The 27353-nt window shown below is 40.3% G+C and overlaps 1 protein-coding gene and 1 pseudogene across 1 annotated transcript in view; one reads left to right on the top strand and one right to left on the bottom strand.

The window, feature by feature from the left end:
- Positions 1 to 2655: 2655 nt before the first annotated feature.
- On the bottom strand, positions 2656 to 5047 carry LOC143397455 (cyclic AMP-dependent transcription factor ATF-4-like; annotated as a pseudogene).
- Positions 5048 to 8657: 3610 nt separating this feature from the next.
- Piwil2 (piwi like RNA-mediated gene silencing 2) overlaps positions 8658 to 27353 on the top strand; it is a 54736-nt gene continuing 36040 nt past the window's right edge. The window contains exons 1-9 of the mRNA XM_076852300.1: positions 8658 to 8822; positions 10876 to 10963; positions 11108 to 11246; positions 11686 to 11892; positions 12588 to 12698; positions 16725 to 16842; positions 17244 to 17368; positions 18273 to 18353; positions 18674 to 18787. Coding sequence (XP_076708415.1) covers positions 8658 to 8822; positions 10876 to 10963; positions 11108 to 11246; positions 11686 to 11892; positions 12588 to 12698; positions 16725 to 16842; positions 17244 to 17368; positions 18273 to 18353; positions 18674 to 18787 — 1148 coding nt within the window. The remainder of the gene's footprint in view (positions 8823 to 10875; positions 10964 to 11107; positions 11247 to 11685; positions 11893 to 12587; positions 12699 to 16724; positions 16843 to 17243; positions 17369 to 18272; positions 18354 to 18673; positions 18788 to 27353) is intronic.

Genomic DNA, 27353 nt, shown 5'->3' with positions numbered 1-27353 from the left:
TATTTTGTTTTTCCGCTTATTACTGAGCCTGATATGTTTTGTTATTTATTTTTTTCTCATGAGTTCATATCTATTGGACTTCTTGCCTCCAGAATGTTGGAGCTTTGGTAGCCTGGTTAAGAGTATATTCCTCCTGGAGGGATTTATATTTACCCTTGCCAGGAACCCAGAGGTACCACAGACATAGGTCCAGTTAAATAAAATTCTTCCTGTAGTTTCTAGACTGAACAGGTAATATAGTTTTATACCCTCAATAGTACTATGGCTTTAGTGATCCTATTTTCTGAATAACAACAATCACCATCAATCAGAATGCACAGTCAAACAAAATACATACAAGGGCAAAAGGTCAGAATATTTGAAGTTATAACTGCCTAGGAAAGTCAAGGTTGTATATAGTTATAGGTCCTCCTCACCTTGAGTTTTAGACCCTAGGCAGAGTCAGATGACAGAATTTGGTGTTATGACTTTTTTGAGTTTAAAAAAATGTAGTACCTGTAACTTAACTCAAAATCCTTTATCTTAGTGTGGTATGTGTATGCTGTTTTCTTTTAATTGGCAAATAACAATTTCATGTATTTGTGGGGTGCAATGTAATGTTTGATATATATTTACATTATAGAATGATTAAAGTAAGCTAATTTACATATCTGTTACCTCACATATTTATCTTTTTGTGTGTCTGTGGTGAGATAGTGCTTTTTGTTTGTTTTTCTCCAATACTGAGGGTGGAACCTAGTGGTGCTTTACTACTGAGTTATATCCCTAGGCCTTATTTATTTATTTATAAATATTTATTTTTTAGTTGTAGTTGGACACAATATCTTTATTTTATTTATTTATTTTTATGTGGTGCTTAGGATCAAACCCAGGGCCTCTCATGTCCTAGGAAAGGGCTGTACCACAGAGCCACAATCCCAGCCCTATTTTTTGAAACAGGGTCTTGCTAAATTGCTGAGATTAGCCTTGAACTTGCAATCATCTTGCCTCAGTTTTCTGAATTGCTGGGATTACAGGTGTGTGCCGCTATGCCTGGCAGTGTGTGCTAATTTAAAAAAAAATATTTTTTACCTGTTGATGGACCTTTATTTTATTTATTTGCATGTGGTGCTGAGAATCAAACCCAGTGCCCCACACATGCTAGGCAAGTGCTCTACCACAGAGCTATAATCCCGTCCTGCTATTTTTTGTTGTTGTTGGTTTTGTTGAGATGAAGTCTCACTGGGTTGTCCAGGCTGATCTAGAACTATTGAGCTCAAGCCTCCTCCTGCCTCGCTTTCCTAGCAACTGGGATTATAGGCTCACTACCACATTCGAAGTTGTGTGTTTGTTTGTGGTACTGGGGATTGAACCTAGAGGTGCTCTATCACTGAGTTACACTCCCAACCCTTTTTATTTTGAGACAGGTCTGGCTAAATCACTGAAACTGGCCTTGAACTTGTGATCCTCCTGCCTCAACCTCCCAAGTAGCTAGGATCACAGATGAGTGCTGCTGAGTCCTGCTCTCCATGTGTTATTTTATTTAGTACCAGGGGCACTTAATTACTAAGCAACATGCCTAGCTCTTTTAATTTTTTTTTTTTTTAATTTTGAGACAGGTTCTCACTAACTTGCTTAGCATCTACTAAATGGCTGAAGTTGGCCTTGAATTTGTGATATCTGCCTCAGTCTCCTGAGTTGCTGGAATTACAGGCGTGTGCCACCATACCCGCCTCTATGTGGTATTTTAAATTGCTATCCTAGAAATGGTTAATTAACAATCGAAGTACCCTGATAGGAAATATAAACTCCAGGAGAGGTAGATGTGAATGAGTTAAGACATTAACATAGACCAGACACATTTGTATCTTTCCACAATGTCAGAATTTTTGAATAACAATAAATTCACAAGCTACATTACTTTCATTGGTTGTTATTCACCGAGTACTCAAGGGTCACTTGGTAGCCATAAGCCCAGCAATCACAGGTTCTTTTATTCCAATCTTAATTATTAATAGCTGGAACACTCAAGTCGTGCATCACATTTTCACAATGACATATATATTATAGAAAGACTCAAAAGGGTTATACAGCAGCCATAGAGCTTCAGGAGGCTGCACTGAAGCAAAGGGAGAAACCAAGAAATAGAAGTCATTGCATGGTCAGAGGAGATTAGAAACCAAATGAAGTTGTTCAGGGTGCAGAGGTGTCGGGGGCAAAGAACTTATTCTACACCAGGGTCCAGAGGGCAGGCAATTCAAAATTGGTCATGTCAGGCGGGAGACAGCTGAGCTGAAGTCCCAGAGACAGAGTTGAGATTTCATGTTGACCTCATGCTGAGTTCGCTGCATGATCTGATCATGGGTGTGTGTGTGCTATCATTAACTAGGATTGGGGTGCTTCTCCTTTTATGGGTTTCAGGTGAGGGTGTTAGTCTGGTGAGACTGATGAGCTTGTGGGCCTGGTTTTTCTGATGTGGGTTTGATATGCCCATGCATCCATGTACTTCTGATTTAATTTGCTAAGTTTGTGGGTGGTTCTCTTTTATGATCACAAACTTCATGCCTTATGATTGTTCTGGACAGTCTTTTTTTTTTTAATTGCACTACAAAATAATTTACTACAATACAGCTTTAACGCAAGACACACCTACATAGAAGCACACGGCTCTCCTGATTAGCCACTAGAGGACTCTTCCAGAAAATCTTTCAGATATTGGATCTCCTTGGCCGCAGAATTTGCTTTTTCTTTAGAGCTTTATTCTTCTAACTCTTGACACTTGCCAGTGAGGACCTTCTGTTCTATCCTCTTCTTCTGGTGGTCCCTAGTGTTGCTGCTTGTTTTGTTCCATTTTTTCCAGCTTTTTCTCCAGCTTCTTGCCCTGTACTTTGCTGCTACCATCTTTTCCCTAGGAGGGTTGTAAGGTTTGGGGTGGGCAGAAAGAAGATTCCTATCAGGAGAGCCCTGGAAGTTAGAGGGGCTATGCTGGGAAGAGCTCAGGTTGGACTCGCAGCGAACACAGATGTGACCATCATGATCTGAGGGCATCTTCTTCCCTTATACACTGAGGGATCATGGTAATGTAGGAATGCCAGATTTGGTGGAAGATTTTGCAAGAAGGTGAATGGGGCAAACTGGTCAATTTCTGTTCAGCTTTCTGGGAGATGGCCAATTGGGTTCATTGTCTGGGGCGGGGGATCCTTATTAGTCTCCTGGACATAAAGATATCACATGTGTTATCTAATGTGGCCAAAAGGTCATTTGTCATGGTTTCCAGATCTCCTATTCTCAACAGGCCATCAAGGTCAAACTCTTTCAGATCCATCTCCTCCAACATCCAATCTGTCCCAAAGAAGGTGTCGTCCTTGCCCATGTCTGAGACATTGACCCAGGCACAGCCAACCATTCCAAAGAGCCCACCTTAGCCTTATTGCTGGAGAACCCATGAGGTTGAAAGTGCTTGGCCATCTCCAGGTAGTCATCTGAGAGACCTAGGCTTGCTTTTTTTTTTTTTTTTTTGGTGCTGGGGATTGAACCCATGGCCGATGGCCTTGTGCATATGAGGCATAGGCTGGCTTTTAATTTATTTATTTTATTTTTCTTGGTGTTTTATATATATATATATATATATATATATATATATATATATATATATGTTATAGTTGGACACAATACCTTTATTTTATTTGTTTATTTTTATGTGATGCTAAGGATCGAACCCAGGGCCTCACATGTGCTAGGAAAATACTCTACTGCTGAGCCACAACCCTAGCCCTTTTTTAAAAATATTTTTATGTGTTCTTATTAGTTATATATGAGAGCAGGATGTATTTTGATATGTTATACATAAATGGAGTATAACTTCTCACTCTTCTGGTTATACATGATGGAGAATTACATTAGTCATGCAATCATATGTGCACATAGTACAGCAATTTCCAATTCATTCTACTATTTTTCCTATTCCCATTCCCCTTCCCTTCCCTTCATTTCCTTTGGTCTAATCCAAACTACTTCTATTCTTCCCTACCCACCCCTCCTTATTGTGTGTTAACATCCACATATCAGAGAAAACATTCGGCCTTTGGGTTTGGGGGATTGGTTTATTACACTTAGCATGGTATTTTCTAGTTCCATCCATTTACCAACAAATACCATAATTTCATTCTTCTTTATGACTAATATTCCACATTTTCTTTATCCATTCATCTGTTGAAGGACACCTAGGTTGGTTTCATAGCTTAGCTATTGTGAATTGAACTGCTATAAACATTGATGCAACTACAGTATGCTAATTTTAAGTCCTTTGGATATACACCAAGGAGTGGGGTAACTGGGTCACATGGTGGTTCTATTCCAAGTTTTGTGAGGACTCTCCATACTGCTTTCCAGAGTGAGACCCAGGCTTTCTTCAGCCCCCAAACCTTGAAGGGTGACATCAAGTGTCCTGCCAACACCTCACTGTTAAGGAAGTTCACCTTGGTCACATGGAGGATTTTGCCTCCTCAGTGAATATACTTAATTCCAAGATGACCTTGTGGTTTACAGCGGGGCTGCTGCTGGATGCCATGAAAAGCTCTGTGGCTTAAGTTACTGCAAAAGCCCACCTGCTACAGGCACTGCTATCTATATGCCATGGTGGTCCCCGCACCCTATGGAGGGGAAGAGGGAGGGCATACTAATGGAGGGCTCTGTATCTAGGGGCAGGCAGAGCAGAAATGTGAGCATTATTCTTTTCCAAGTCCCATCTGGTGGTTATTTAGTTTCCCAGACAAGTTACCAAGTCATTCTGCTTTAGCACTTGTTCTCAAAATGGAGTAGCTCAGGAACCAGGCACAGCCTGAAATCTGCATTTCTATACATTATGAAATGACTCAGAGCAGGACATGGCCTGCTCACAGCCTGTTCTGTACTGTTGATTAACTTTTGAAAGATTCTAAACAAATGCCCATATTTCAGGGAGACCTTCACCCATCCCCCACCCCCACTCCCCATTCCTGGAGATGGAACCTGGAGCCATGGGCATAGTATATTTGCGCTCTCCACCTGAGCTAAACACCTACCCCATTTTGACCATTGTCATTGGGTGGTGTGTATTGGGGACTGAACTCAGGGGCACTTGACATCCCCAGCCCTAATTTGTATTTTATTTAGAGACAGGGTCTCACTGAGTTGCTTAGTTCCTCACTTTTGCTGAAACTGGCTTTGAACTTGTGATCCTTCTACCTTAGCCTCCAGAACCACTGGGCATTTTCATCATTTTTATCTCCAACTGATACCAAAGCTAGGAAAGGTGGTGCATGCCTGCAACCCCAGTGGCTCTGGAGGCTGAGGCAGGAGGATCACAAGTTCAAAGTCAGTTTCAGCAAAAGTTAGGGGCTAAGCAATTCAGTGAGACCCTGTCTCTAAATGAAATACAAAATAGGGCTGCATATGGGGCTCAGTGGTGGAGTGTTCAATCCTGTTATTAAAAAAAAAAAAAATTCCAATCAACACCAAGATGATATGAGTTTTTATTTAGTGAAATAAGTAGTATTCATGATGTATGAACTGGCTACAAATACTGTACAGAGGCCACCTTCTCTTGCATGAATGTTGTGTAGCAATCTAAGGAACCCAATATGTACCCTTTTTTTATGTTGATCTTGATTTAGATTATAAAACAGACGTGCTTTGAAAATTACTGTTGCCTTATATCACTTGCTGAATCCAGTCCCTAAAATACTGTTTCATGTATGATGAATTTATCTTTCATGCAGGTGTAGATTCCGAAAAGGACTGAGAGAGTTCCAAAAAGGATTGGGAGCTGGGACTTCATCAAGGTTACAGAATAGCTTATGTAACTGATTTTTATTGCACTTGTTACTGAATGTTTGCATAAGTAACAGAATCCTATCTATAACATAACAATGTAACATCTAAGTTAGGCAGGTTAAGGGGTAGAGGAATTTACAATGTTAACTTATACAAACAGTGAGGGGACATCCTGCCAATTTCATTCCTACCTTCCTACTCCAAATAGTTTTCAGACTCTATTCTCATTCAAGATGGAAAGGAGGATCCTTGAATATATGGATTAAAACAAGGTATGAAATATTTGAGACCTTAAAGGGTAAGGTCAACAATCCTCCTCTAGTTCAGTTCCATGCAGAGCTATCTGGAGGTCTCCATAGCCAAATCTTCCAGAAATGGCCCCAATCACTTCCTATAATCTATAGGTTGATATGGGGCAAAATTACTTGCCAAAATGTTTGGAAGAAGGGTAAGAAATATTTCTTTGGGTGAAAATATGCTTTTATTGCAGAATCAATAATTGTCTAGTTTGAAGAAGCTCTACTCAGCTCATCCAATAATGTACCAATAATGGGGCGGGGCAGGCATCTCCTTGTACTAAGTATTTTACATACGTTATCGTTTGTACCTTTCCATACAACCCTGTTGATGCCTACAGATTGAACCGGGGGCCTGTGCAAGCTAGGCAAGCACTCCACAACTAAGCTACACATCCAGTCCCAAGATTACTGGTGCGTGTGTGTTTTTATCACTATATCCTCTAATTGGGAGAAATGGGGCAAGTCAATTTCCACAAGAGCATGTAAGCTAAATCTGTGCGCAAGAATTGCCCACGGAAAGGGAGTCAGGACCTCAAAAACATTTAAATGCTCAGGCTGCCGCTTAATTTCTAACAATCCTTTTCGGATGAACCTCCTTGCAAAGCGAAGCTGCTCCAAATGAACTGCCTCTTTTGCAGAAGAACCAATGAGATGGCTGGATATTGTGAGTGGCATGTGATTTGTCCAATGGGCTAAGCCCCGGTTTTGAGTTTCATCGGAAAACTGTGTGGGGAGCACGTGGATCCTTCCGCGTGGCGGATGGGTTTGAGTGCGATGTTCTTCAAGGTGCCATAGGGCCTGGGGAGGACTTAAACCCAGGTGAGAGGACAGGAGTCAGGTGTGGAAGGCCAAGGGGGCCAAGCTGCAGGTAAGGGCTGGGTGGGCTTTTGCTCTAGCATATGGTGGTGGGTGGGGCCATCCCACCCACTCCGGACCTCCCGGGAGACGCGAGGTGCCCTGGGGCTCTGGGTGGGGCGGGGGCGGGAAGTCGTTATTTGAGGCCGAGTGGGTGGGTGGGAGGAGCGGAGCACTGGGGAAGTACTGAAAGGTGTCCGGAGGGAGGAGGGAGGACCCTCGCAAGGTTTGGGGGGTAATCAGACCCGCACAAGAGCTGTTGGTTTGAATAAAAGTTTCTTTTCCCTAGGTGGAAAAAGTGTGGGGGGGTGGATTTGCCTTTAGGGTCCTGGCTTGGGGTTAGGCCCAGGCCTAGTGCCCCAGCTCAGAGCAGTGCTTGAAGAGGCAGGGAAGGTTGGTCTGGCCTGGCTCCCTTCCCTGTTGAACCTTTCAGTCAGCAGAGTGCTAACCAATGAAATGAGGAAATGGACTTTAAAGGAGTGCCCCAAGTCAATGGAAATGCTGGTGCGGTTCAGGGAAGGGTGGAGAAAGAGGATTCTGTGATTGGTGGGTGTTATAGCACCTCTCAGTATGTGCCAGTTAGGCAACTGATTGTTCTGGATTTTTAGTTGGGGTTGGGGAAATGTGGGCAAGGAATCCAGGGTTTTGGCAACAAAAGGAGAGAGCCATTGTAATCTGAGAATGAAGGCATAACTGTTTAAGAAAGGATAGATTAGTTACAAACTTTTTGCAAATCCTTGACTACCTCCACCCTTACTGTCTTTTCTTCATATGCATGGGGTGATCTGTCATGGAGAGATTTTCAAACTTTAAGAAGAGGCTTACTTAATTTTCAGTTAAGAAAGATTCTTGGGCCTGGGGATGTAGCTCAGTAGTAGAGTGTGTGTTAAGCATGCACAAAGCCCTGGATTCTATGTTGTTTGTTTGCAAAAACAAACAACAACAAAACAACAATTTCAGGGATTAGAGGCAGGTTGGGCCAGTAAGAGGAGCTGTTACAGAGAGGGAGTCCTGAAATTTGTAGAATACAAAGTGATTTTGAAGAGGCCTGGTGGACCTGAGATTTTGGGGAATGGGAAGAGTGTTAAATGGAATTGTGAGATCCAGCCCATATTGTAGGTTCAGAGTAGAAAGGCTCTGTACCCTGGAGATCTCTGTTCTAGTGGAGTTTGAAAGAAACATTTTGTAGAAAGGAATTGGATAAAGATTCAGAGAGTTGACCAAAGAAATCATGGAGATGAGCTTAATGCAATTACAGACTGGAAAAAATTAAAATTTGGTAAAGGAGGGCAAAATCCTATAGATATTTATTAGAATAATTTTATGATATGGCCATGTTAGTTTATAAACCAGAATCATTCCCACATATAAAATGTAGATCCTTCTACAACAGGTGGTTAACTTAGAGAATTGAATTATCTGAGGCTGTTTGGATAGAAAATGTAAGTTTGAGAAGAGATTGGGCTTTTAAAGGATTGTTAATGGAAGGTATTTAGAATTTTCCAGGCTCATATAGAAGCTTTCCAAGTGAATATGTTATAAAAGCCTGGTCACATCAACTTAAAGTAAATATATATGTATATTTTGTAATGCTTTGTGAGTCTTTCTCTAAGGAAAAGGAAAACAATTGGGAATTTAATCTTTTTTCCAATGCTGACAGGTGATTAACCAGAACAGGTTCAACATCTGTGTCTACTTTTCAGACTTGCAATGGATCCTGTCCGACCACCATTCAGGGGTGTACGGATGCCAGGCCGTTGGCCACAAACTCCTCGACCTTTGGACTCAGCTCTGGGTAGGGCAGGGCCTGCAGGCAGAGGCCATATGTTTGGAAAGCCAGAGGTACCCAGCTCACAGAGCCAGTCAGCACAAAGGGTAAGACCACATTTGGTTGCACAGGATTGGCATACAGCTTAGCTGTGTGAACAGAGAAGGAGTGGATTTCAGGGTTCGTTGGAACCTGGAAGTCCATACCAAAATGAAGAGGTTGTTTGTTTTCAACAAATAGTTGCATCTTCTGGGTATAAAATTCAAATCCTAGAGTTACGAGTCTATAAAGTACCTCATAATAAACAATGGATGGGCTTGGGTAAGGGCCTTTGATCAGTCCTCTAGCTTTAGTCTATCCATTCATTCATCCATCCACAACTGGGAGGCTTAAAAGTACAACTTGTTGCTGAACAAGTACAGCTGTAACCCTAGCTGTTTGGAAAGCTGAGTCAGGAGGCTTGCAAGTTTGAGGCCAGCCTGGGTGACTTAAGACCGTTTCTCAAAAGGGGTCGTGAATGTAGCCCAGTGGTAGACTACTTGCCTGTCATGGGTTCAATCCCCAGTACTGGGGAGCAGGGAAAATAAATAAAATCACACACACACACACCCTGTTGCTTCTTTCTGAGTGTTCAGATTTTTCACCCTGGTTGGGCTCTATGATATTGACAGCTACTCTTGCATCTGAGATAACAGTTGTTAGATTTTTCCTTTTAAAAGTTCTTTGTCCAAATAAAGAAAAAGAGGATCTTCAACTATTGCTACTGCAGTGTGAATGGGTGTGTGCATCCTTAATCTGTTAATTATAGAGTAATTTTAAGAACAGTATTTGTCTATAATTAATATATGTCAAAGCTAAAGAGCATGTACAGGAAGAACTTAATAATGCAGTTATGATAATTTTTAGAGTTGTCAGTGTCAGTTTAATATTCTGTTAGAAGAAAAGTGAACAACAATAATCTTGTGTTTATTCAGATGAATTGCTCGAGTCTGTGGGTGGCTTTTAGTCATGTCACAGCTCTAATCTGTGTAACTGTAGTAAACTTTTCAGACTGCTACAGGAAAATACTAGCAGTTTTGTTGGAGAATATTAAGAAAATTTCTAATACCCATAAGTGATCTGTTCTTTCTGAAAATTTATTAGCCCATATACTTTTTCCCACTTATCTTGGATAAACAAAGAATAAACTAGAAAAATGGAAAAGGTAATTCTTTTCTTTTGCATTTAATTCTACTTTAGATCAAAATCATGGAATTACCTCTCTTCCCAGTACTGGAGATTGAACCCAGGGTTACTCTTCCATTGAGCTACATTCCCAGTGCTTTTTTCTTTTATTTGAAACAGAGTCTTGCTAAGTTGCCCAAGCTGGAATTTATGATTCTTCTGCCTCAGCCCCTCAGGTAGTTGAGATTACAGAAAGTACTACAGCACCCCGTCAGATTGTGAACTTCTAACTAACAATTTATGCTTGAAACTCTAAAGTGCTGTGATCATTAGTATTGAAAACATTTTTGTCTTTTTTGTCCTGGGGATGGAACCCTGGATGTGTTAGGCAGGCACTCTACCACTGAGTACACCCGCAGCCTGATTTTTTTTTTTTTTTAGTATCGGGGCACTTAACCACTGAGCCACACCCCCAGTCCTTTTTTGTATCTTATTTAGAGACAAGGTCTCACTGAATTGCTTAGGGCCTTGCTAATTTGCTGAGGCTGGCTTTGAACTCTCAATCATCCTGCCTCAGCCTCCTGAGCTGCTGGGATTACAGGTATGTACCACCATAACTGGCCTGAAAAAAATTGTATAATTTTTTTTTGTGTGTGTGTCAGGGATTGAACTCAGGGGCACATGACCACTGAGCAACATCTCTAGCCCTATTTAGTATTTTACTTAGAGACAGGGTCTCACTGGGTTGTTTAGTGTCTCACTTTTGCTGAGGCTGGCTTTGAACTCGTGATCCTCCTGTCTCAGCCTCCTGAGCTGTTGGGACTTTAGGTGTGCACCATCATGCCCAGTTTTATAAAATATTTTTGTCCCTTAGTCTTAAAACATTATAGAATTTGGAGAAGCTGATTTTTATTATTTACCAAGGCTTCAAGAAAGCCATTGTTTCTAGGGTTTTAAACTTCATCTTAAAATAACTTACTCATCAACTTTTCCCAGGAGTCTGTGGGTTTGGTGTCCATGTTCCGAGGCATGGGCCTTGAGACAATGTCCCGGACCCCTCTGAAACAGGAAGTGCCTCCTTTAGGTAAGTGAAAAACTAACTCGAGAAACTTTGGTTGTATGTATGATTGCTTGATGCCTAAATCTGTACAGTTTATCCTAAGAAAAATAACTGTGCTTTGAAATATACTCACTCACAGTCACAGCTGAGTTTGGTTCTTCCACTCAGGCAGAGGCATTTTGGGTCGAGGCTTGTCTGCTAACATGGCACGCAAGGATAAAGAAGAAACTCGTCCCACATTTCCTGACCCTTTGGTGCTGGCTGCTGGGGATAGCAAGCTGGCAGAGGCCTCCGTTGGTTGGAATCGGTGGGTAAAGTTACTTCTCATGCAACTGTCAGGTTCAGGGTGAAAGAAAAGCACTGGGAGGGGGCATGTTATCATTAATGTTGCCAAGACGGACATTTTCTGGGATCAGGGAGCTGCTGCTAATCCAGGAAGTCACTGGCAATGATGAAAAGTGGTTCTCCCTGGGTTGTCCACAGCTTCATTTACCTCCCAAGAAGCGCCTTGGTTGGAGAGGTTCCTTTATCTGGGTGAACCGCATGCACTCTCTTCTGCTCTGGAAGATGGCTGTTGGTGAGCGAATCATGACATCACGATGTTGAGAGAATGCTGAGGCTGTGCCTGGGCCTCTTTGGCTGACTCCTCTGGGAAGAGAATGTAGACTCACAGAATGATCTAGATGAAGCGCAGATATAAACATGACTAGGAAAGTTCTAATTTGCCTACCTCTTCACCATTTCAGTGCGCTTGGAAGAGGGAGTTTGGATTCCTCTTTATTACCATTGGGAAGAGCAGCTGGTGGTATAGGCAGAGGAGTCGACAAGTCTCCCAGTGTGTTTAGCCTGGCCACTCGAGATCCCCCACGGCTGTCACCACCCCCACCTTTGCCCCAGTCCTCATTGCATTCTTCAGACTGCCCTCCTGTCTTGACCATGGAACACAAGGAAAAGTAAGTCCAGAGCCTGCCTTGGTGGCAGAGGGCTTTCTGAGGGGTGCCTTCTAATCTTTGCCTTTGGGCTGGAACACTGTTCTGTTCTGTTCAAAGCCCTCCTTTGGAGACAGTGTGTTTTATTTTTAATTTTTTTTTGCCATTAGGGAGATTGACAAAGAGGTGGGACAATTCCTGAGGAAGTGCAGTGGGTTTCACAGTGAATATATATAGTGGTATGTACCAGAGAGGGGACTCATGGCCTGTCATTTTCCTACCATTTCCAAGTTCTTTTTTTTATGTTAAGACAAGGAAATAATTTAGGAGAAACATTGCAGCACTGCCTAACCTTCTACAGAACCAGGTCTTTGCTCTTGGCTATCTGGCCTCATTCGCTCCAGCACTATGTTTGGGACAGGTAGCGTGGCCCTGCCTATCTAACTACATGCTGCTAAGGATTTCAAGTCTTCAAAGCTTGCATTTGTACATCTTGGTTCTTGGCTTATGTTAAGTGAAGGGTGAAAAAAATCACTTCCACAACCTTTTTGTTGTTGGTGTGGGTTGTTTGTTTGTTGGTATATATGTGGGTACTTTCTTTTTCATGTTGCCCTAGTCTCATCTCAAACTTCTGAGTGAAAACAAGTCACCTGCCTCAGACCCTGAGTAACAAGAACTACATGCTCTGGCTGCATTCCTTTTTTTTTTCCTTCCCCCAGAGAGCTTTTTGTGAAGCAAGGATCAAAAGGAACACCTCAATCTTTGGGACTGAACCTCATCAAAATACAGTGTCATAATGAAGCAGTTTATCAATATCATGTGACTTTCAGGTATTTACAGCATTTATTCTCTCTGTCACTCACTTCCTAGAGGGCAGGAATGATGTGGTTTCCTTGGAATAACTGAATGTTTTTCTTTATAATTCTTTTTTTCATATATTTATTGGTGCAGTATAATTGTACATAATTTTAGGATTCATTGTTCTACATTCATACATGCACATGATGTAACAGTATTATGATAATTCTTGGTGGTCCTCCCCATGCAGTGATGTCTGTAGTCATATCCTGGCAGGAAGTTTAAGATTAATATTTTTGTGTTTTATGTTTTTAAACCATTTTAACAATTTAGATTTTAACTGAAGAAATACAGGTTTCTGTATGAAGCTAGAATTGGATTTAATGTGAAACGAATAAAGCTTAAGTTACTTAAAGCTTAAGGGCCTTTGACTTGCATGTGGCCCTTCCAAGTTATTTTGACTAATTTGGTACTCCTTGTCTTAAATGTACTCTGTATCCCACAAAACCTGGGTCCTCCTCTGCCTGTGTTGTCATAGTCGACATTTGATTAAATTTGAGGGTGAGGAAATAAAGGAAAAGAACTTCAATTATGTGTCAATAACTTTAGGATTTATCATCCTTTTTTAAAATTTAAGATTTATGGGCTGGGGATGTGGCTCAAGCGGTAGCGCGCTCGCCTGGCATGCGAGCGGCCTGGGTTCGATCCTTAGCACTACATACAAACAAAGATGTTGTGTCCGCCGAAAACTGAAAAATAAATATTAAAAAAAAAAAAACTCGGGCTGGGGATGTGGCTTAAGTGGTAGCGCGCTCGCCTGGCGTGTGTGCGGCCCGGGTTCGATCCTCAGCAGCACATACGAAAAAAAAAAAAGATGTTGTGTCCGCTGAGAACTAAAATAAATAAATATTAAAATTCTCTCTCTCTCTCTCTCTCTCTCTCTCTCTCTCTCTCTCTTTCTCTCATCTCTCTCTTAAAAAAAAAACTTTCTTTAAAAAAAATTAAGATTTATATTAGTTTGTGTTCTTCTTGTAAGATCTTAGGGGATTTATTAACTAGAAACTGTTAGCAGGAATTGTGAAAGTGAGTGACTGCTTTGAAATACCTGTGGGAAAAATAAGAAGACAGAAGTCTAATTTTTAAAAAATTGACAGTTACAGGTATAAAATGATGTTTTGATACACGTATACATTATAGAAAGATTAAATCAAGCTCATATACCTATCACATCACCTACTTGTTTTGTGATGGGAGTATTTAAGGTCTCTTGGCAATTTTGAAATATATAACACATGATTATTAACTAGGGTCATCATGCTGTGCAGTAGATCTTTAAAACTATCCTCTCATTTCACTGGAGCTTTGTGCCCTTAACCAACATTTCTCCTCTCCCTCTCCCCCACTGCCTTCCACCATTCCACTCACTGTTTGAGTTTGACTTTGACTTTTTAGATTCCACTTATAAGTGAGATTGTGGAGAATTTGTCTTTCTGTGCCTGGCTTATTTCACTTGGCATAATGTCTTGTAGGTTCATCCATGTTGCCACAATGATGGAATTTCTTCTTTTATAAATAAGACAGTATAGTATAGTATTTGTGTGTGTGTGTGTATGTGTGTACACAGCACATTTTCTTTATTCATTCAAGCACTAATAGATGTGTCTTGGCTATTGTGAATAGTGATGAAACAAACATAGGAGTGATTTGTACTGGTTTTAGTTCCTTTGGATATATATTCATAAATGGGATTGCTAGCTCAAATAGGAATTCTGTTTTTGTTTTTTGAGGAACCCCCCCCCCACCTTTTCCCAAAGTGGCTATACTAGGGAGTCTAAATTTTTGAAGGGCAGCTTCTAATTGATAGTAGAAGTGGAAGAATTGAAGAGAAAAGAAACAGTTATGAAGACCAAAGAAAAGAAACAGTTACGAAGACTTAATTTGAATGAGGAGGAAGGGGTTGACTTTGGCCACAGGAAAAAATGTTGCTGGATTTACTTACAAGGGGGCTCTTGGTTATTTCCTAATTCCTCTGTTTGAATTATAGAGAAAAATATCTAAAAGATTTAAAGAAGCAGGGAGAGCATAGGCCATGAGAAATAGTGAATCGGCACTCACTTTAAAAGCTTGTAATATTGGGGCTGGGGATGTGGCTCAAGCGGTAGCGCGCTCGCCTGGCATGCATGCGGCCCGGGTTCGATCCTCAGCACCACATACAAATAAAGATGTTGTATCCGCCGAAAACTAATAAATAAATATTAAAATTCTCTCTCTCACCACTGTTCTAGCCAGCAGTGTGGCACACATTAAAAAAAAAAAAAAAAAAAAAAGCTTGTAATAAGAATGAGAAAGGAATAGTTCCAGTGTGCAGCAGGGTGGCTTCAAGAGAGGTAGGAAAGCCCAGCAGGAACAGGGAAGGAGCCAGGAAAGGGAATAGGCCTGCTGGGAAAGGAAGAGGGGAGGAGACCAGTGTTGCAGAGAGGGTAGAGACTTTCTCTGAGAATGACTTGATAAACCTTAAGGAAACAGAAATGGTCCTTTGAGTTCCCGTAGATCTGAGGTCACATAGCATTGAATGGGCCATGGAGAAGACATGGAATGTAGGGTTTGTGATTGTAGATATGGACCTGTGAAGCTGCAATGTGAAGGTGCTTCTAGGTCAGTGAGAGAATACTGAGCAGATTCAGTGAAGTGGGCATTCTGCAGCTTCCCCATTGTACATGAAGGGGATTTAGGAAGAGAAACTTAAATAGTGTGTTCAGAGGCTAGCTCTGTATATCCAGGTCTGAAGTGCTCCAGAATCTGAAACCTTTTGAGCACTGACATAACATCAGTGGAAAATTCCACACCATAACATTTCATTTGGTGCCCAAAGTTATTTAAAATACTGATAAAATGACCTTCATGCTATGTGCATGGTACATATCAAACATAAATGAATTTCATTTTAAAACCGAGGTGCCATCCCCAAGAAATTTCATTATATCTGCAAATATTCGACAATCCAAAACACTTGGTCCCAAACCTTTCAAAAAAAGTTATATTCAACCTGTATTTAAAATTTTTTCAAAGAAATGTGATGTTAGCATGGGAGTGTTTAATTTTAGGGACAACTATGTTGGATTACTACTTGATTTTTTAAAAGTCTTTCTTCACATACTTGAACACCCTTGACCTTTTTAACCTTGTGTTTGTTCAAACTTTGGAGTTGTAAAGTAAGGTTGTATATTACTGTGATATAATGGGACAATCGTTGTACAGAGTAGCTGCTGATACTTTTTGAAGTTTAATATTTGTAACAATGAAAATTAATAAAATATTGAAATAGCCCTAAGTGAAAAATAACCAGAGTAAAATCCTGTTTTTTAAAAAGCACCTTTTTAAAAAGTATGTTCCTCTGAGGATTCTAGAGCTGGAATTAATAAACCACAGTTGGTCCAAAGGTCAAACGTGGCCCATAGCCTGTTTTTGTAATGAAGTTCTATTGGCACATAGTTACACAGTAGTTTACATATGTTTATGGCAGAGTCTTATGGTAGATTTGCAAGACTATCTGCCCCACAAAACCTATAATATTTATAATTTGCCCCTTATAAAGGTTTTTGATCCCCTGATCTAAAGTCCCCTAGCTATATACACTGACATGTTAAGGTAAATGTCCTTGGGGTTAGAATTATGGATTGTTTGTATTTTTATTTATTTATTTATTTTTTGTAATTGTAGATGGACAGAATGCCTTTGTTTTATTTGTTTATTTTTATGTGGTGCTGAGGATCAAACCAAGTGCCTCACACATGCTAAGCAAGCACACTGCCACTGAGCTTCAGCCCCAGCCCTGTTTTTATTTTTGTTTTCCCTATATTTCCCAATGTTTCTGTGATGAACAGGTGTTCCTGAGTCCATTGTAGTTTTATTAGACATCTATGTATTTTTTAACATGACCACTAGATGGAGCACTTACAAACGCTGCTTCTCTGATAACCCCTTTACCTATTGCACAGCTGTAGTAAATATTGTTATATAAGCCACATTGAAGTGAAATCCTTTTTATTATTTTCCAGCCCCAACGTGGAGTGTAAAAGCATGAGGTTTGGCATGTTGAAAGACCATCAAGCTGTCACTGGAAATGTCACTGCTTTTGATGGATCTATTCTCTATCTGCCTATTAAGCTTCAGCAAGTGAGACCAAAGAGGACGTGTACTTTGGGTGAAACCTAAGAGTGTCTGGTGTTTTGAGTGGTGGGAAACCATAGAGTTGAACCTTTTCATTTTTAGATGGAAGGCAGATATCTGAAGAACAAAATAAAAATTCTTCAGTTTGAGTTCTATAAGAAGTACCTTCTCACATAAGAGACCGTTGATCTCAGTGATAAAGAATGACTTAAAATTTCAATTTCAAACTTTATTGGGTTTATATTACCAAATAATTTCTTAAATTCTGGTTGTCATGCTGTGACTTTGCTTTTGTAGGTATCAAAGTGAGGGGGGAAACATTTTGAGATATTTTGGTATTGTTGGATTAGATTAGGCCTTGGTAATTTTGTCACTTCTTTTTATTTGTGTATATATTTATTTGTTAGGTTCTTGAGTTAAAAAGTCAAAGGAAAACTGATGATGCCGAGATCAACATTAAGATTCAGTTGACAAAGATCCTGGAGCCCTGTTCTGATTTGTGCATTCCCTTCTACAATGTTGTTTTTCGACGGTGAGAAAATAGCTGCAGTCTTACTTTGCTTTAATTTCCATTTTGTATTTGCAGTAGTGCTCTTCAAGAAGCTTATAGCATTATATGCAGTGTGTATGTGTATAGTTGGTTTAAATAAATAATTAAGTTATTAAATGTTTAATAAATATATTTGTTATTTATAATATATAATAATCCAAAAAGGATTGCTAAGCATTTAATAAGTAAATGGATTATCTTGATGCTAACTTAACGATTATTTCACAAGTGATAGGCCAAGTTTGGGTAAATTTGATTGGGTTTGGGGATAATTGAAAATATTTGTTGGGAGAATTTTTCCAGTTCCTGAATTTCAGGATTACAGACAGCTCATAATTGTTTAATTTCTTTTGAGATTCTCTAATTTTCTTACAGCTTTTATTCCCAAACTTCCTCTTATTTGATGAAATAGAACTTATATAGACCTAATTCTATTTGCCATATTTGTTATTCACACACTTAGAAATTGGTATACTCTTTAGCTAATGGTGACAAGTAATGTAAATTAAGCCTGGCAGATAACTCAGTATTTGGCTAGCTAGTAAGGAGGAAAGACTGCGGTCACTTGCACATACTCCAAGATAAATGCTTTGATAATCTTTATTTTTCTTTTAGCAACACTGGTCTTAACAGAAAATTTGGATTGTACAAAGAAAAAAAAAAACATTTCTGACCCTTTAGGTTTCAAAAAGAAATCATAAATAAGAGAAATGGAGCTTAATTTTGTTATTTTTCTATTAGGAAACCCATTGTAGGTCTGGGGAATGTAGCTCAGTGTTAGAGTACTTGCCTAGTATGTGTAAGGCCCTGGGTCATCCTAGCACTGCAAAAAAGAAAAGAAAAAAATGTATATATAGAGAAAGCTCATTCCTGCTCTTTATTTCAGGGTAATGAAACTTTTAGATATGAAGCTCGTGGGAAGAAACTTCTATGACCCTACAAGTGCTATGGTATTGCAGCAACACAGGTTGGTGGTTTTTTACACCTTATTATTTTTTACTTTTGAATGTACTGGAAAGGAAATTTTCATTGTGACTATCATACTAAGGACAAAAATTCAACAATTTTATGGTAGTGAATACAATTAGTTAAACTTTTTTTTTTTTTTTTTTTAGCTTGGATTTTTAGTAAACTTTAGTAATGTCAATTTAATTTAGTTTGTTTCCTGGGGCTTCCTCATTGTTATCAGGAAAGGGCAATATCAGCTCAAAATATTATTTCACTTGGGGGTATGGAAATGGCCGTTTTCCTTTGGGACTCTAGGGTAAAGGCCACCTCTCTCTTCAGATTGCAGATCTGGCCTGGCTATGCAGCCAGCATCCGCAGGACAGATGGAGGTCTCTTCCTGCTAGCTGATGTCTCCCACAAGGTCATTCGAAATGATTCTGTACTGGATGTCATGTGAGTAAATGATGGGATCATCCTTTAACATGCTGATGATTTTCTGAAAGGTTCAGTAATAGCCAGTCATCATATAGATTAGCCACTGTTCCATTTGCAATTTTAATTGTAGAGTGGATTAAGAGAACTGAATGGATATGTTCTTGTCCCTCAGTCCTACCAAGATAGGCATCTGAACAGACATCTACTGTGCTTTGAGGAATCATATTTCTTGGGTGGTCTAAATCAAATTAGATCTAGATTTGAGCCCCTGTTCTCTGAGATTATCAGAAATCTTGTGTCAGGCATCACCCCATTATATCATGGGATATGGGGGATATGTGGCCCTGGTTCTTACTGTGACTGCAGTGTCCAGGCACTCCACCCCAGAGCATGACTGTGGTTCTTGGGACCCCTGCAACTGGTATGGCTACCTTTGTCCTCTGAGCCTTTGTGTTTTTATGGACCCCTGGAAACCAAAAAAGGCCAGTTATTTTCTGGAGGTCAGAAGGGCCGGGTCTTTAGAAACATGGTAGCTTTTCCTTTCATCACCTCAGCATAGTTTGTGTACCATCCTGAGTCAACTAAAATTTAACAAATGCGGTTAAAGTTCATATGTTGTTATTAAGTTCTCAGTAATTCATTTAATGGCCCATCCTCCCAGAACTCAGTACCATCTTAGAATGTCTGGCAAATCCTGATGGGATACAGTTTGACGGGTTGCTCTCCAGGTGGCTAGGCACCCCTGTCTTGGAACTCCCTCTTCCCCCTCAGGTTCCATTCCTCCTGCTTCCATCATTGTCCCTTGCCTCAGTGTACAGCATAACCTTTAGTATTTTCCTGAAGAAGAGTGCATAGAAGGAAATGATTTTGAGACCTTACATGTGTGTGAATGTCTTTGGATCACCTTAGGGAGATCCGGTGTAAAGTTCTAGGTTGGAAGTACTTTTCCTTTAGAATTGTGAAGGCATCACTTTCCCGTGTTTTCACTTTAAGATTTGCTGTTAAAAGATCTGGAGCCATTTTGATTTCTGATTCCAGAGTCTTTGTATGTCTCCCCTCAGGCCTTCTGGCCCTTTCAAAACAAAAAGAAGTTTTCTTTACCTCAGTCTCCTTAAAGGATTGTATCTGGAATGAGTTTCTTTTTGTCTGAAGAAACTCCCTGTTTAATGTCATTTAGTGTGGAATCTGCTGATGACAAATTCTCTCAAATTTTATCTAAAAATGTTTTTATTTTGTGTTTAAATTAGAATTCTGGATTTGGCAGATTTTTTTTTCAACACTTTGAAGATATTTCATTATCTTCTGGTTTACGTTGTTTCTGTTGACAAATAATTACCAGTGTTACTGCTGTCTCTTAAATTGCTTATTACCATCTTTGGTTTTCAGAAGTTTTACTGTAACATATCTAATTGTGGTTTCTGTTAAAGAAAAAATCATGATATTGTTGAAGAATGTCAAAGCAGCCAGGCATGGTGGTACTTGCCTGTGATCCCAGCGACTTGGGAGGCTGAGGCAGGAGGATTGCAAGTATTCAAGCTTAAGGCAAGCCTCGGCAACTTAGTAAGACTCTGTCTCAAAATTTTAAAAAAGGTAGAGGTGGGTGATCTGTAGCTCAGTGTAGAGTGCTCCCGGATTCCACTCCTAGGAACACACCCCCCCCACACACACACACACAAAAGTTAAGGCAGATTTTGTGCAGGAACCATGTGGCAGAAGGGTTTTTTCAGTACAGGAGAAAGATTGGATTCAACTCCAAATACAACAAGGAAAAGTGGGAATTTATAGCCAAGGAGTAGTGTGAGTGTCAGTGGATGGAAAACATCAGGGGTTGGGGAGATTCTGGCTCAATAAACCTAACAGGTTCTTGCTGCAGGCTGGCCCTGGAGGGGTCAGATAGCACAGTGGTCAGATAGGAAGGGTGGGGATTCTGGCTAATCCAATGTAGTAGAATTCTTGCTAAAACAATGTAGTACTGAACAATGCAGTAATGAAAATGGAAGCCCAAAAGTTAGAGCCTGGTTGCAGAGAGAATTCAAAAGAACATGAGGTAGAGTTTGGTAAAAGATCTTGGTTGTTTCCCAGTGTTTGTGCTGCCTGGCCCTGGCCTCTTCCGTTAAACAAGCACTGTACTTATTGACATGGCTCCAATGTGTACAATATGGTAAGAATGAGGTGATGTCACCTTTTTTTCCCCCCTAACACCAGGGGTTGAATCCAAATCCTCACACATGCTAGGCAAGCACTGAACTACATCCCAACCCTTTTTATTTTGAGGCAGAATCTTTTTTTTTTTAATATTTGTTTTTCAATTGTCGGTGGACACAACATCTTTATTTTTATTTTATGTGGTGCTGAGGATCAAACCCAGCGCCCCGCGCATGCCAGGCGAGTGCGTTACCGATTGAGCCACATCCCCAGCCCCTTGAGGCAGGATCTTGCTGAACTGCTAAAGCCAGCCTCCAATTTATGATCCTCCTGTCTCCGCCTTTCAAGCAGCTGGGATTACAGGTGTGCACCACCATTCCTGACTGAGGGGATGTCACTTCTGAGAATAGATTATAGAGAGTTTGTTTTCTGCTTGGGTGCTCACTCTTGTCTCATGGACACTCACCCTCGGGGCAGTCAGCTAATATGCTATGGGCAGTTCTGTGGAGTGGCCCAAGTGAGCTTGGAAGCATATCCTACTCCATTTAAGCCTTGAGACTTGAAATCTTGCCACACTTCAGGAGCCCCTGAACCAAGGCACTCAGCTGACCAAATTCAAATTCCTGACCCACAGAAACTGTAAGATAATAAGTCTACAAATACACATATATGTAAATAAAATAATATATAAATATATGGACAAAAGTGTGTGATTTTATTGATTTATTTGCAGTGCTAGGGATCAAACCCAGGGCCTCTCATATGCTAGGCAAGCTTTCTACCAGGGAGCTACACTTTCAGTCCCTGTGTGATCTTTTTAAACAACTTTATTGAGATATAATTCACACACTGTGCAATCCACTCATTTATAGGGTATGGTTTGATGTCTTGAATAAAACAGCAATGTACATTCATCACTACAGTTTTTCTTTTTTAAGGTGCTAGGTAGGGATTGAACTCAGGCATTATGCATGCTAAGTAAACACTATCACTGTACTATGTCCGCATCCTTTTTTTTTTTTTTTTTTCAATTTTATTTTGAGACAGGGTCTTGCTATGACCCTGTAACCCATGCTGGCCTTGAATTTTCTGTTCTCCCACCTGGACCTCCTGAATAGTTGGGATTACAGGTAGACCACACCTGGCTCACTACCATCAGTTTCAGAACATTTCCTTCACCCCACAAAGAATCCCCACAGTCCTTAGCTTTCACTTCCCATTCCTCCATCATCCCTCAGACCTAGGCAATACGAATTTATTGTCTGTCTATCCCACTGGCTCCAAACATTTCATATGTATGGAATCCATGTGAAATGGCTTCTTTTTTAAATTTTTAATTTTTTTTTTAGGTGTAGTTGGACACAATACCTTTATTTTATTTATTTTTATGTGGTGTTTGGGAGCAAACCCAGCGCTTCATATGTGCTAGATGAGCACTCCACTGCGGAGCCACAACCCCAGCTCCCCCTTGGCTTTTTTTTTGTTTGTTTGTTTTTTGGTACTGAGGATTGAACCCAAGGGCTCTCAACCACTGAGCCACATCCCCAGCCCTCTTTATTTTGTGACAGGGTTTTACTAAGTTGTTCAGGGCCTTACTGAGTTGCTAAGGCTGGCTTTAAAATCACAGTCCTCCTGCCTCAGCCTCCCAAGCTGCTGGGATTACAGTGACCATACCTGGCAGCATAATGTTTTCGCGGTCCACCCATGCTGTAGCATTTATCAGTATTTTTCCTTTTAGCCGCTGAATAACATTTCACTGTATCAATATATATTTTGTAAATTGTTTTTTCCATTGGTTAGTTGATAGTCATTTGGGTTTTTTGCCTTTTGGCTATTATGAATAATGATTCATGTACAAATTTTTGTTTGGACATATGTTGTCATTTTTCTTGTATAGATATCTTGAAGTGGAATTGTCAGGTCATGTGCTCTGTTTAACCATTTAAGGGCTGAAAGTTGTTTGTCAGAGCCAATAGACCATTTTATATCCCCACCAGCTGTATAGGAAGGTCCCTGTTTGTCCACATCCTTGCCAATACTTGTTGTCTATTTTTAATTCTAACTGTCCTGTGCCACAGTCTGGCTGGGCACAAAATCACGAGCTACTCAAGCAGGAACAAACTTTATTTCCAAAACTCCCGCCAATGCCACTCCACACACTCTCCCTGGGGGGAATTCCATGGCGGCATTCTCTCTGAACACACTAATCCAACAGGAAATCCCTCCTCCGGAATTCCCTCCTACCGCACTTCCCCAACCAATGGGAACCTCCGGTAGTCCTGCCAGAGCTCCAAAGTAGCAGGCCTAGGCAGACAGCAGGGGTCTAATCTCCAATTGAATGCACATCTTAACATAATCATTATCATCTCAATGGCTTGCTGGGGTCACCTTTCAACCAAAAATGCCAAGCATGCATCATTCCTACTTGGCTATGCCTCTCAGCATCTTCCCCCTTCTGTTTAATTAAACAACAAGCAATGTGGCTAGGGACCCTGCCTGTTAGGTTGTCCAATACAACATATGGTTCTTACCCGTCATCGGATGAGCTGACCTTTAGGCGTCAGTCTCCTGTCTTAGGTTGGTACCACTGCAATTGGATCATACCTGTCACTGGCTACTGGTCCAGCATACAGCCATACTTGTGGATAGGCCTATGCACCAGTGGGGGGGTGAGGTTCTTTGCCTCACCTCTGTTGGCCCCCAAATTTGGCCTTGGTGCCAGTGCGGGGGTGAGCTTCTTTGCCTCACCTCTGTTGGCCCCCAAATTTTAAACCATCACTAGCAGAAGGGAGGAGGATACAGAAATGCCACGACACCAAGCCAATTGACGACTCCTTTGGAAATATTGTATTACTGGTGACACCATCAGCAAAGATACACCAGCACTACCACAATTTGGTGCACCAACAGATAGTTCACAATGTATGAAGTGATATTTCCATGCATGATTTGCATTTCTCTGATGACTAATGATATCTAGTATTTTTTTCATATACCTATTGGCCATTTGTGTATCTTCTTGGAGAGGTATCAGTTTCGTTTCTTTGCCCAGTTTCATATTGTTTTGTTATTAAGCTGTAGAGTTCTTTATGTATTTTAGTACAGATCTCTTATCAAATGTATAATTTGGAAATATTTTCTCTTATTATATAGATTGCCTTTTTACTTTCTTCACAGTACCCTTTGAAATGAAATTTTTTAAGTTTTGATAAAGATCTATTGTTACTTGTACTTTGGGTGTCATATATGAGAATTTATTCCCCTCAAAGGAGTCTGAGATGATCTATGAAAATGGATTGCTATTCACTTGATCCAGAAAACCCCACAAAATCATGCAAATAGGTTAAAATCTTTGTGTTTACTTTAAAAACACCTGTGACTGCTCAGGCTATTAAGGATATACATATTATAGAGACTGCCAAGTATCTGAACACTGTCGCTTTATTTACTCTTTTTTTTGTGTGTGTGTGATTCTTTGGATTGAACCTAGGAGCACTTTACCCCTGAACTTTATCGCAGGCCTTATTTTTATTTTGAGATAGGGTCTCACTGTGTTTCTGAGGCTGCATTGAACTTGTGATCTTCCTGCCTTTAGTTGCAGAGATTATAGGCAGGTGCCTGGCTGAACAGTGTCACTGTAAAAAAAACAATATGCTCCATTCTATCCTTACAATGGTGGAGTTTATAAGTGTTTCCAGGACACATAGTGGGGCTGGACGTAGGATTGATGGCCCCCAAAGCCAATCTTTGGTGCACATGCTTCATAATACAGAGAGTAATGTTAAATGTAAGGGGTTAGATGTACTTTCTTTGGTCATTGAGCAAAGCCTCTGCACTTAACAGCTCTTAGTAGGATTAACCTGTATATGGGCTTCCCAAGCCACACAGGGATCCACACTGAGAAATACCAGATTGTTCCTAAAGCAGAAGGGGAGTTAGCACAGAAGAAAAAGATATTCTAGAAGAAATTGAAGAAACAAAAACTTGTGAATGTCCCATGTGTGCTTAGACCACTCTAATTTTAAAACACTCATCATTTTGTCCAGACTGGTCTCAAAATCCTGGCTTCAAAAGATCCTCTTGTGGGCTGGGGTTGTGGCTCAGTGGTAGAGTGCTGCCTAGCATATGTGAGGCCCTGGGTTTGATCCTCAGCACCACATAAAAACAAAGATATTGTGTCCAACTACAACTAAAAAATAAATATTAAAAAAAAAAGATCCTCTTGTTTCAGCTCCCAATTGCTAAGTACAGGTACATGCCAATATGTCTTACTGTGGTCATTGTAATTTTAAGTCACAATGTTTTTTACAAGTACAAAGGAGAGTGCAAGAGTTAGGGTTGTAGTGTACCTTGATATAAGAAGCAAACCTTTTTCCAGGATGAGGTCCAGACTTTGACTTAGGCAAACTCATGCTGAACAAGAAAGAAAAGCACTAGCCAGGCATAGTGGCATATGCCTGTAATCCCAGAGGCTCTGGAAGATCACGGGTTCAAAGCCAGCCTCAGCATCAGCAAGGTGCTAAGCAACTTGGTGAGACCCTGTCTCTAAATAAAATATAAAATAGGGCTGGGGATGTGGCTCAGTGGTTGAGTGCCCTTGAGTCCCTGAGTTCAATCCCCAGCACTCCCTCTCCCCCGAAAAAAGAAAAGTACTAAGGTCATCCAGGAATTTGGAAACTCTATCTCAGAGTCCAGCCTCAGATGGGAAGGGGCTGTGAGATCAGTAACTCAACTGTCATTGACCACGGAATATGGACTGAATAAACACCTTTTGCAAATTTTGACAAGATTGGACTGCTCTCATGAATTTGACGAAATGTTAGCAGTTTGTGTTCTGGTCTAATGTACTTCCAACTTGAGTATCCTTACTAATTTACCTTGACACTTTTGTCATAAATGTCTGAGGTAGGTTCTTAGGTAATTTAAAACTATAATTTCCCCCTGAATACTGCATTGGCTAGAACTCCTGAATTTTTAGAGAGTAGTTAGCTTTACCACCTCACTGTCTCTTTGTATGATTGTGTGTTTGAATACCTGTCCCTCTAATTAATTTTTTTCAACTCAGATGTCTGTTCTTTAATAAATATCATTTTTTTGTTGTAGTTGGACACAATATCTTTATTTTATTTTTATGTGTGCTGATAATCGAACCCAGGGCCTTGCATGTGCCAGGCAAGCGCTCTACTGCTGAGCCACAATCCCAACCCCTCATGGTTTTTTTGTTGTTGTTGTTGTTGTTTCTGGTACTGGGGAATGGATTAAAAAACATTCTATCTCTGAGCTTCATCCCCAGCCCTTCTTTTTATTTTATTTTGACATGTGGTCTCACTAACTTGTCTGCAGTGGCCTCAAACATGGCAATTCTCCTGCTTCAGCTTCCCCAGTTGCTGGGATTATAGGTGTTCACCACTGTGCCCAGGTCAACTGTAGGCAGGAAAAATAAATCATAGTGCATGACCTAGAAAGCATTTTTAACAAGTTACACATACTATGTCATTTGATCATTTTTGAAAAAATTAGTTTTTGCCAATGATACCTGTTTTTAAACATTTTAAAATTGTTGAGGTGGTAGTGCACACCTATAATCCCAGCAATTTGGGAGGCTGAGGCAGGATGATGGCAAGTTCAGGACCAATCTCAGAAATTTAGCAAAGCCTAAGCAACTTAGCAAGACCCTGTCTCAAAAAATATAAAAAGGGCTGAGGATGTGGCTTAGTGGTTCAGCACCCTAGATTCAATCTCCAGTACCAAAAAAAAAAAAAAAAAAAAAAAGAAAGAAAAAAATTAAGGTAGGGGAGGACCATAAGAGGTTAAAAAAAACAAACTAAAATAAAATTGCTGTGATTTTTTTTTTTTTTTTTTTCTTTTTTGGCCGGGGGAGTGGATGCTAGGGTTCAACCCCAGAGCCTCATGCATGCTAGGCAAGTGCTCTACCACTGGGCCACACCCCTAACCCTACTATGTGTTTTAAAATTGCTTTAAATTCTATGTTATATATATAACATTTACTATTTTAGCACAAAAATCACCATTTCAACCATTTCAAAATGATAACTTAGGGCTGAGGGTGTGGCTCAATGGTAGGGTGCTTGCCTGGCATGCACAAGGTCTGGGGTTCAATCCCCAGCACCAAAACAAAAACAAACAAAAAATAGAAGTCAAGGTCAGAAGCACTTCTCTACTTTAGTAGAGATAACTTAGTGGCATTAAGTGCATTTATAATGCTGGACCACTATCCTCACTCTGTATCTCTAGGACTTTTTCATCATCTTAAATAGAAACTGTGCCTATTATGCAGTAACTCCCAAGTATGTCTGTTTTGATATATATCTTACTTTAAAACGTGTGTGTGTGTGTGTGTGTATGTGCGTGTGTGTGTGTAAATGAATGAAAATAATTAAGCAAATAACATTTTGCCAAAAAAAACAGTTAATTTTTT

The sequence above is a fragment of the Callospermophilus lateralis genome, chromosome 4 (genome assembly GCF_048772815.1).
Source record: "Callospermophilus lateralis isolate mCalLat2 chromosome 4, mCalLat2.hap1, whole genome shotgun sequence".
NCBI classification, from domain to species: Eukaryota; Metazoa; Chordata; class Mammalia; order Rodentia; family Sciuridae; genus Callospermophilus; species Callospermophilus lateralis.
The sequence above is the reverse complement of the archived record's forward strand: the minus strand, read 5'-3'. Positions and strand labels throughout refer to the sequence as shown.